We start from the raw sequence: 11,050 nt of genomic DNA, 5'->3' as shown, positions 1-11,050 counted from the left end.
CAGCAAAGGACCAGCTTAAACCAGCATCCCAGCGTCAAAACATACCTAACCATATGCTGTTTTTTTCAACAGTCACACACTTTACATTACAGTACACATGTCACAGATAAAGGAGAAGTGTGTAACAATGTAACGAATTGTTTTCTTGAGTCGGATCTTTTAATTTAAACAATTGAACAAAACTTGTCTGACTGAACGATTCATTTACGAATTGAATTGAATCAGGGGTGTGCAAGGCGGTCAGAGGAAGATCTATTCGGATTTGTACGACTCGCAATAATCCAGGTAAATGGGATAGTTCACCCAAAAACAAAAATTTGCTGGTAATTTACTCAACTTCAGGATAACTTCTGCAGAACAGTAAAGAAGATTTTTAGCTGAAATCATTGTCCTTGGTGATTTATAAAATGTAAGTCAATGGCACTTTGAGAGTCCACAAAAGCATATCAGGCAACACAAAATTAATACCCGTGGCTACTGGCGCTATATTGACGTCTTCTGAAGCAAAACGATTGGTCTGTGCAAGAAACTGAACGTTATTTACAACCTTATAGCCTGTAATCCATAGCCTTAGGTAAATGTCAGATTCTTTTCCGGGAACTGGTTCTTTTGGACAGTTCATTTCAATGAACTGGTTCAAACAAGTGATTCACTAGTTTGCTTACGTACTGAATGATGTAAAATAAACAATTTTATTATTAAGCACCCAATAATGATGTGAAACGCAGAGGTTTTACATAGTGAATAAACTAGTCTTAATCAACTCAATTTTTACGTAAACTATGAGAAGCCATAAAAACTTTAATTTTGCTCCTTTATTCAAGTGTTTGGTTCACGCATGTTTGTATCAGCAGCTCATCAGTTCTTTGGTTCAATTCCAGTTTCCAGTTTCCTCAGTTCAGTGTATGGTTGGAGGAACTGGAGCACTAAATGAGTTAGTGCTTTGGTGCACCAAAAACCAGCATCATAGGATCATATACACTGGTATAATCCTCGGAGCGACTGCCGGTGTTGTGCATTTTCGACCCCCTGGCAAATTATTACCCCCCTCGTTGAAATCGCTACCTGATTGCCTAATCTTAACCCCGCCCCTAATCCTAACCCTAACCCCTCCCCCACACCTAACCCTAAACCTACCAATACTAGGGGGGGTAATAATCTGGCAGGGGTCAGAATTGGGCACAACACCGGTCATGTCCAAAAGTGAGCTTTGATTGTGTAACTTGTAGACCTGTGCTGCTCTGGCTGCAAACTGTTTCAGAAGGTTTAGTCTGATTTGGTGAACTGATTAATCCAGTTCACTAAAAAGAACCGGTTCAAAAGAATTATTTGCTTGTGAACTGGACATCTGTTAATAATGTATTGTCAGATAGACCTCAATATCGCCATGAGCCACGGGTATAAATTTTGTGCTGCATGATATGCTTTTTTTGAGTCTCAAAGTGACGGTAGCCATTGAGTTTCACTTTATGAATCACCAAGGATCAGGTTTCAGCTAAAAAAACGTATTTATTGTTCAACTGAAGAAAAAAGTCAAATTTTGAATGGCTTAAGGATGGATAAATTAACAGTAAATTTTCATTTTTGGGTGAACTACTTCTTTAACAACTCGCTTAACTGAGAACCGTCTTGCTCGAACATGTCCAAATCGACTTGTAATGAGTCGAGAACCGATGAGTGAGCTAATAGTTAAAGCATTTGGAGTCAAATGAGAAAAGAAAATAACTTTAATAGCCAAATAAAAGAAATGTTACAAATAAATCGTAGGCCTACTGGAAATGTTATGAATTGTGTGAGTTTTATTAACACATATAAAACAGAACAGGTTTAAATAGTTTGTTATTATTATTTGTAGGTTTATAGAGTTTTTTTTAATAGACTTTCGTAAAGAACAAGACATCGTTTCATAGGTGTTAAGGATGGGAGCTTACTTATTTATGTATACGTTTGTGGTAAAAATTGAGGAATGCAAAGGCTGACCACATGCCAAACTTTTATAATGCGCAAGACACCCAAAGTACTTCAATATAACCTAGCTTAATTGTGATAGTCACAAGAACTTAAGTCTAATTCATACTGAACCAACAAATGCCTGGTGTTAACACACTGATCCAACAAAACCCAACAATTCTTGTTGGGGCAGTGTGATCTTGGTGTGATCTAGCCTTATAATTTATATTGTGGTGTGAATGTGGTAGTTATAACGTTCCACTAACAAAGTATCTTCAAATGTCAGAAAATCAGTTAGACAATCAATTTTACATGAACATCAAATACGTGAAGTTTCAGGGTTGATTCTGGCAGTCTGCTGTGACCTCTAAGGCATGTGTTGTGGGATAATTACATTATATAAAAGCTAAATGCAAAACACATTGTGCAAAGTGTGCACGAGTAATGCACAAATAATTTGCAGGGTTTAATAATGGAGTTGCACAGTCACAAGAACAAGCCTCTTGCCTTTTCTCTTTCTAGCCCAAACCTGGTCATTCCTCACAAAAACGAGTCCCCAAATGACATCACCTCCCAGAGCTCGAGGCCTCAACAGTTCAGAATGTATCACATTACAACTTAAAAGCTTAGATTCAAGAGAATGTGTTTAAAAATGTAAAATCAATACACTCTATAAAGAGAAGCTGATATGATGGCATGGCTATCCATTCCTGGTAGCCTAACAGACAGAGCTGTAGTGGGATGAGACTATGGAATTCCTCTGAGGAACCTCAAGAGCTTCACTTCACACAGGCTCATCTCTTATCTCTCATCACTCTTCTACAAGACAGTTCAGAGCAAAAGGCACAGGATTTCCCCACTAATAGTTCCAGCATGTGCTCTGTTCATTTGAGACTCTGCATGGTGTAATGCTGTAAATAAGGTCATTAGTCAGTGAGCATTACATCTCTTCCTGGGCTGAATGACTTGACCAAAAAAATAAATAAATAAAGTAACAGTAAAAACCAAAATATTGTGACATGTTATTACAATTTTAAATAACTGCCTCCATTTGAATATATTTAAAAATGTAATTTATTCCTGTGATGCAAAGCTGAATTTTTAGCAGCCATTACTCCTTCAGAAATCATTCTAATATGCTGATTTGGTGCTAAAATATTTCTTATGATCAATGTTAAAAACATTAATATTTTGTGGAAACTGTGACACACCATTTAAGAGTTTGAGGTAAGAAAGTTTTTTTTCTTAAAGGGGTCATATGATGCTGCTAAAAAGAACATTATTTTGTGTATTTGGTGTAATGAAATGTGTTTATGCGATTTAAAGTTAAAAAAAGACCCTAAGCACACAGCTAAAATAACGAAGGAGTGGCTTCACAACAACTCTGTGACTGTTCTTGAATGGCCCAGCCAGAGCCCTGACTTAAACCCAATTGAGCATCTCTGGAGAGACCTAAAAATGGCTGTCCACCAACGTTTACCATCCAACCTGACAGAACTGGAGAGGATCTGCAAGGAGGAATGGCAGAGGATCCCCAAATCCAGGTGTGAAAAACTTGTTGCATCTTTCCCAAAAAGACTCATGGCTGTATTAGATCAAAAGGGTGCTTCTACTAAATACTGAGCAAAGGGTCTGAATACTTAGGACCATGTGATATTTCAGTTTTTCTTTTTTAATAAATCTGCAAAAATGTCAACGATTCTGTGTTTTTCTGTCAATATGGGGTGCTGTGTGTACATTAATGAGGAAAAAATATTAACTTAAATGATTTTAGCAAATGGCTGCAATATAACAAAGAGTGAAAAATTTAAGGGGGTCTGAATATTTTCCGTACCCACTGTATATATATATTGCAATTTCAAAGAAATGCTGTTCATTAAACATTCTATTCATCAAAGCATCACAAAAATGTATTGTTATTCATGTAGCAAAAAATATGTTGTCAACATCGATAATAATAATAATAATAAGAACCATTAATATTAACTGAACCCCAATAATTATTTGGGCACCAAATCAGCATATTAGAATAATTTCTTCAGGACCATGTGACATTGAAGACTGACTGCTGAAAATTCATATTTGCCATCAAAGGAATACATATATTTTCAAATAGAAAACAGTTATTTTAAATTGTAATAATATTTCAGAATATTACTGTTTTTACTGTATTTTGTTGTCATACTTAAGCAAATTCACATAAAGGCAACTACTAAAAAACTGATTCATGTTCTTATTTACAGCATTACACCATTCAGAAATGTCTTAGCTCACATATTAGCAACGGAATGCTGCAAACACAGAAGCAGAGTGATACCACAGTAAAACATCCCAGTACTGTTGGAACATCACAAATTTGTGGAAAATAACTAATCACTGTATAACATGTATTGTCTTTAATGTCATAATACTTAATGACATTATATTACTAGCCTTACATTACAAAGCATCAGGCAAATATCTTAGTGCTGTTGATTTAAAGGCCTCTTTTGAGTGAACTGTTAATATCATTACAGGATCCATAACGTCTGCATTTTCAAGCCCATCTGTATTTTCCATTATATACATACAGTACATACTCATGACCCCTAACATCCTGTTTACCATGCAACTACTATTGCTATAGGAGTTCAGTATACGTGTTCTTGCAAATCTGTATTCTTGCATTTTGTATTCTTGGTATCAAGAATCTGGGCTAAACTACAACACCGGGCCTAGCAGGGAAGTCAATTCCGCCAGCTTAACCGACAACTCTCTGGCAGATTCAAGGCATTTCATTTACACACTGCTGTGCAGGTAGGGGTTTCCAGTTGATGAATGCATCAGGATCACTTTGAGCCTGGCGTTGATGTAATATCAAGTCATTGACGGAACATCTGTGGATGGATGTTACCCACTGACCTGTTTTCGGGGACTCCAATACTTCACAGCCAGACTGACATGATATTATCAAATCCAGACCAGCGTGCTCCTGTCACACTTTTTTGAGGCCAGCTTGTTTCAGGGTTTGTTTCACCAGTTTGTCATATATTACTATTCATACTAAAAATGTCTAAAAACTTCTAGTGACGCACAATAAGTAATCTAATGTTCAAAAAGTAAACATAATAGTACTTTTTTTGTGTTATTGTGTAATTATCGTACAGCATTAAGGTTAGACTTTGCATTTCACGCCCACAAATATGATATGCAAAGTAAGCATGATATGCAAAGTAAGCAGTTCTGTTCTTTTTCTTTTTTTAGAAGGATCATAGATGCTGTATATTGTCTTCATTGTCAAAGCTGAATTGGAGGACAAATCCTGTAACTCCTCTTTCATTCAAAGGCTCACAAGGCTAATCCTTTCTATTTTAAGAATCAACCAGGCCACAGATTACCCCAACACATGTCTACACTTGTATTTAAACCGAGCTGAGTATGTTTGATATAAAGATGCAGACTAAGACAAACGGGTTGCGCCCTAAATTAAATTTTAATAATAAATCTACCTATAAATGAGTTTACAGTGCAACTGTATTTATACACAATACTTTATGAAAAGCAAAACTGCAAAACAGTTCACCCAAAAACTAAAATAAATGTAATTTACTCACCCTCGTGTTGTTTCACATATGTATGCTGATTTGTTTTGCATTAAACACAAAAGGACATTTCACACTTATCTTTTACGACACAACAACAGTTAATAGTGACCATCATTCAAGCTCCAAAAAAGCATAATAAAAATGCAATAATATACATAATACAAATCAGAAATTCAGAGGTCATATGAAATTGTTTTCATAGCGTCACTGGGCCACAGTGTTTACAGTTGGAAACTGACCTACTAATGGCTCACTAATGTCTCTGTACTGTATATTAAACATCAATAAAACTACATACGTCACCTTAAGCACACACTTTCACCGTAATCTGATGTGCAGCAACTGGAAGCATCTCTCTCTTATTGTCATCATAGCCGTGTAAAATTAGCTTGTCCGGGGTTTATTTTTAGTGCGCAGCCTCCAGCTGTGTGTCAGAGTGATGAGACGCTGCTGACACTCCGTTCCACACTCTTACTGTTCACACTTAAATAGGCCAGACTGACTGTGAAGCGAGAAACAGGCATGCCAGACGTCTACAGAAAACTCCCCAAAATCAGCCGCACTGCTTCATCACGCCAATAACACTGTGAAATACTTGCAATTCTGGACATTTTCAGATTTGAATCTGCCTACGTCAAGCCAGATTAGAATTCATAATTCACACGCCCAGCTCAGCAGATAGCCTACCATCATACGTTTCATTAGTAAACTTTTCTTGGTAAACACCGCTTAATCCTATGAGCACACCTAAAAAGAATCGAATCATTAAATCACAATCGAAAAAATATCATCGTGAACTGAATCGAATGGTTCAGAATTTGCTAAATCGTTCTTGAATTGAATCGAAAAAAATATGAATCGTGAATCGATTCGCTGTCTACTCAAAAGATTCACATAGCTCAGTTTTATCGCAAAATTCAATCAATCAATTCAAGTGGCAACTTGTTGAAAAAAAACAGTAGAACTTTCAGAAATATATAATATCTTTTTCAATCGCTAAATCAGCATTTTAACCGCGGATAGACATCAGTAAAACACTTGTAAACAATGTGTCAAGTAACGTTACGTTTACCTCAGGAAAGCCATTATAATGAACTCTAGATTGGATCATTTTGTTAAATATATAGGCTATATTACATATTCATTATATTTTTTACTTTACATGCAATATTGTAGAAATATACGGACAGCATTCCTTGTATAGTTTACAGCTTACCATATATATTTCCAAATCAAAATGGAAATTTAATGGTGAAATCTGTATCAATACCCAGCCATTTTCCTCAGATTTACCAACTGCTAGTTCCACTAAATGTTCCTGGCCAGTAATGCCTTGTGTGTGTGTTGACTTTGCAGACTGGACTAATAGTGGCATGCTACCAAGGATACGTGGATGTGGTGGTTGCTCTCTCCCAGTGTCCTCACCTGGATGTGAACTGGCAGGACAATGAAGGCAATACAGCCCTCACCACTGCTGCTCAGGCGGGTAAGAGCGATCAAACAGCCTCAATCCAAATCACTACCTGCACATATTTACATTTAGATTACTATAAAGTTTAAGTAACTAGTGTCTCAACATTCAAAGTAAATGGATGAGTGTGAAAACGTCCAAATACTACTAGAAATGAACCGCTGAGTGCCCTAGAAGTGTTGTTACATATTCAACAGCTGACTGCATTTCCATAATTCTCCTGAACAATTGCAGGTCACATCACAATCACTAACTACCTACTCAACTACTTTCCCGGGCTTGACATCGAGAAGAGGAACTGCCACGGTTTCACCGCTCTGATGAAAGCTGCTATACAGGGTCGAGTGGAATGTGTCAGAGCCCTGATGCTGGCAGGTACTCGAGCCTCAGATCACTGTGCGATAGACTGACAGACGTGCCAGGAAACGTTATATGATTAGCTACAAGACAAGGATAAAATGCAAACATAATCATACCACAGATTTACTAACTGATTTTAAAGGGATAGTTCACCCCAAATTAAAAAGAGTTGTCATTATTTATTTACTCTTATGCCATTCTAAATCCATATGGTTATTTTTTTCTGTAGAAAAAAAAATGCAGCTCTTGCTATACATTGGCACTTAAAACAACTATATTACAAATCTGCTGGAGTCACACAATAGTCACACAAGTTTTTATTTTATTTTATTTAGGCTCTTGTTGTTACTGTCTTTTTAATGTTTTATTCTTTATTTTTTTGCTATACTTTATTTTTTTCTAAAAAAGATTTTATATTCTGACCTGTGAAGCTACAGTTTATGTATGATGTGTGCCATACAAATAATAATACTTATTACAAAAATATTATACATTTTAAAAAATATTTTATATATTTTTATATTTGTTATGCTTTTTTTCTAAAGTGATTTTATATTCTGACCTGTGAAGCTGCATTTTATGAATGATGTGTGCCACAGGAGCAATACTTCTTACAAAAATATAATTTTTTTTACATTCTATTGATTTATTTCTAAAGTTTTATATTCTGACCTGTGAAGCTACATTTTATATGTAAAATGTGCCACTCAAATAATGTTTTTTTTTTAATAAAAATTGTTTATTATTATAATAAATAATTAATACATTTTTTTAGCTATGCTTTCTTTTTTTCTAAAATGCTAAAATAATTTTAGGGAAAAAAAAGAAAGCATAGCAAAAAAAAAAAGTAACATGTCTCAGCTTCATTCTAACATATGAAGCTCCATGGTATGTATAAATTTTTTCATACAAATAATATTTATATTATATTAAATATTAAAATTTATTAAAAATATATTATCGTTATTATTTATCCCCTGTGAATAACGAATTAAATGCCATATAACTTAAGACATGTAGTGCAAGAAATTAGTGAACAAGCCATATTTGCCACTTTTTTTTGGTGTGTTTGTTGTTGTATGGCATAATGATTCTTCCAAATTTAATTATTTTGTTATAGTCAAATTAATTATAGTCAATAATAGGAATTATTAAACAGAATTATTACAAAATAACTGCTTAACTACATTTTACTGCTAAAGTTACCACTATTTTGAGTGTTTCCGCATGACACAACAGCGGTCAGGTGGCACAAGTCGGAGCAGATTCCTAGTTGTATTATGAGTTCTAGGAGGATGCGAGTGCTTTTCACAAGTCAGATTTATTATGGTAATAACTAATTCTAACTCCAATCACACAATCACATTTGCTTTCTTGATCAGGAGCTAACATAGATGCCAGGGACAATGGGAGGAAGTTCACTGCGCGAGAGTGGGCCATCTTTACAAGCCGCTATGACACTGTGTTCGCCATGACGCGGCTGATGCAGCAGCCGTGTGCAGATCAGTTCTGCGACACCTATTGGTCTGAGTGGCCCCTTCTGCCTGCGCTGGTGGCCAAAGCTCAGGCGCCCAAAGGCTGCATTCAGAAAATTTCAGAGACACTACGTGACTTCTTTGACATCAGTAACGTCACCGAGGCGTCAGAAGACGGGGTTCTGGATCACATGGTGCGCATGACAACATCGCTGGGGAGCCCGTTCATCGCAACAGCGTGTCGAACGGTGTGTCCCGGCAGCCCGCCCTGTGTGGGAAAACGCCGGTACTCTGTTCAGGAGATACTAAAAAAACAACGCATCGAGCAGCTGAAAAGTCTGGGACCCGAGCGCCTCGAGAACTACAAATGTCTCTTCCAGAACTCCCGCGTCCTGCTGGTGCCCAAATCGAAAGATCGTCGTGCGAGTCTGCAACCCCAGGCCCAATCAGACGGCTCCTCCTCTTCCTCCCCGGGCATCCGCAGGGCCAGTCTGCTCCCCTTACACCTGCTGAGGAGGAGCAGCGTTAGGCCAGGTATGGTGGTGCCCAAGCTGAGGATTACCAAGGCTGCTACATCAACCTACGTGCCGGAGAAAGTGCGGCGGAAAAGCAGCTGTATAGACGACCAGTTCCTCCAGATCCCAAAGTGGAGATACAAAGAACTGAAGGAGGAGCGAAAGAAAGCAGAGGAGGCGGAAAGGAAAAGACTGGAGGCCATAACGAAGAGACAACTCACTACAGGCAAAAGGAAATAAATATGTGCAGACACACTGCTCACCGTTTTATACTTGAAATGCAATTTTGATGTTGAATTCAAATATATATATTTTTAAAGACAATTCATTTTTATAAAGCTTCTCAACTCCTTTTTACCCTCTTTAAAATATGGTAAAGTGAAGGATTTAAAGTGAACAGCTCCTTTAATCCCTTTTCATGTGTTTTGAGCATCAGGAAAATAGCTAATATGGGTAAACTACTAAAACCAGATGCTACTTTATGTTTACATTCTTAAAATCGGGTTCTTTGATTTTTAGAGTTGTCCAAATGCTAGTGTTGTCTGAGATTTAACAGTAGCATTGTGAATGTATTTAACAGACATACTTTGTCAATACCTAATTTTTAAACTATTTTTCTAAACATTGTAGATGTTGATGGTATTTCGGCAGCAGATCTGTCTGTATTTGCACACATTTCAGAGACAAATGCTACAGACAATCACCAGCGAGTAATGAAAGACGGTAAAATAGGTAGTGATATCATGGATCAGCATCTTATTTGATTTTTTCTGTACATTTAATAATTATTTATACTACTAAAGCACTCTAAGTTCATTACTTTAATGACTATGTTCTGAACCTTGAAAAAACAAACATGTATTGTCTTTTACCAAATGGTATTTGCAACATACACATCTGCCTGTGATGGAGAGGTGCATTTACAAAAAGCTAAACATTTCTTTGCATGTCAAAGTAAATAGTTCTACATGAAAGCCAACACAAATGTATACAGGTTTAAAAATATATGTCATACACACTACTGTTCAAAGTTTAGGGTGAATGAGACGCGTTTTAAAGAAATTAATACTTTTATGTAGCAAGGACACATTAAATTGATCAAAAGTGACTGAAGAATTTTCTAATGTTACAAAAGATTTCTATTTACAATAAATGCTGTTCTTTTGAACTTTTATTCATCAAAAAAAATTTGGGAAAAAACAACAAGGTTACAACATTGATAATCTGGAGTAATGATGCTGAAATTCCAGCTTTGCAATCACATGAATAAATTACATATATTTTAAAACACAAAACAGTTATTCTAAATTGTAATTTCACAGTATTATATATATATATATATATATTAAAAACAGTTATTCTAATTTATATATACAGTTATTCTAATTTATATTTCACAGTATTACTGTATTTCTTTTGATGAAATAAATGCAGCCTTGTTGAGCAGAAGAGAATTCTTTTAAAACATTTATAAAAATCTTACCGACTCAATTTTGTAACAGTGTTGTAAATTGGTGAATTACTTGTGTAAAAAAACATATAAATTATCTAGCTAAAGATTAGCCATGAATTATTAAACCATTTCCCCAAAACAATAGCTTTGTGGCAAGCTGTGCCAGTGGCTCCCCTAATAGTGAAACTTAACTTTGCCTTCAGATATAGGAAATACTGTTACTAATAATATAAACGCTGAAA

At 36.0% G+C, this 11,050-nt stretch overlaps 1 protein-coding gene across 1 annotated transcript in view; it reads left to right on the top strand.

Annotated features, from left to right (window-relative positions):
• The window catches only part of LOC107654206 (ankyrin repeat domain-containing protein 33B-like), an 11,827-nt gene extending 1,431 nt beyond the window's left edge, over positions 1-10,396 (top strand). The window contains exons 2-4 of the mRNA XM_016441179.1: positions 6,891-7,020; positions 7,240-7,380; positions 8,748-10,396. Of these exons, the coding sequence (XP_016296665.1) occupies positions 6,891-7,020; positions 7,240-7,380; positions 8,748-9,595 (1,119 nt within the window). The 3' untranslated portion in view covers positions 9,596-10,396. The remainder of the gene's footprint in view (positions 1-6,890; positions 7,021-7,239; positions 7,381-8,747) is intronic.
• Positions 10,397-11,050: the final 654 nt, after the last annotated feature.

This window comes from Sinocyclocheilus anshuiensis, unplaced genomic scaffold (assembly GCF_001515605.1).
Source record: "Sinocyclocheilus anshuiensis isolate Anshui unplaced genomic scaffold, SAMN03320099.WGS_v1.1 scaffold655, whole genome shotgun sequence".
NCBI lineage: Eukaryota > Metazoa > Chordata > Actinopteri > Cypriniformes > Cyprinidae > Sinocyclocheilus > Sinocyclocheilus anshuiensis.
The sequence above is the reverse complement of the archived record's forward strand: the minus strand, read 5'-3'. Positions and strand labels throughout refer to the sequence as shown.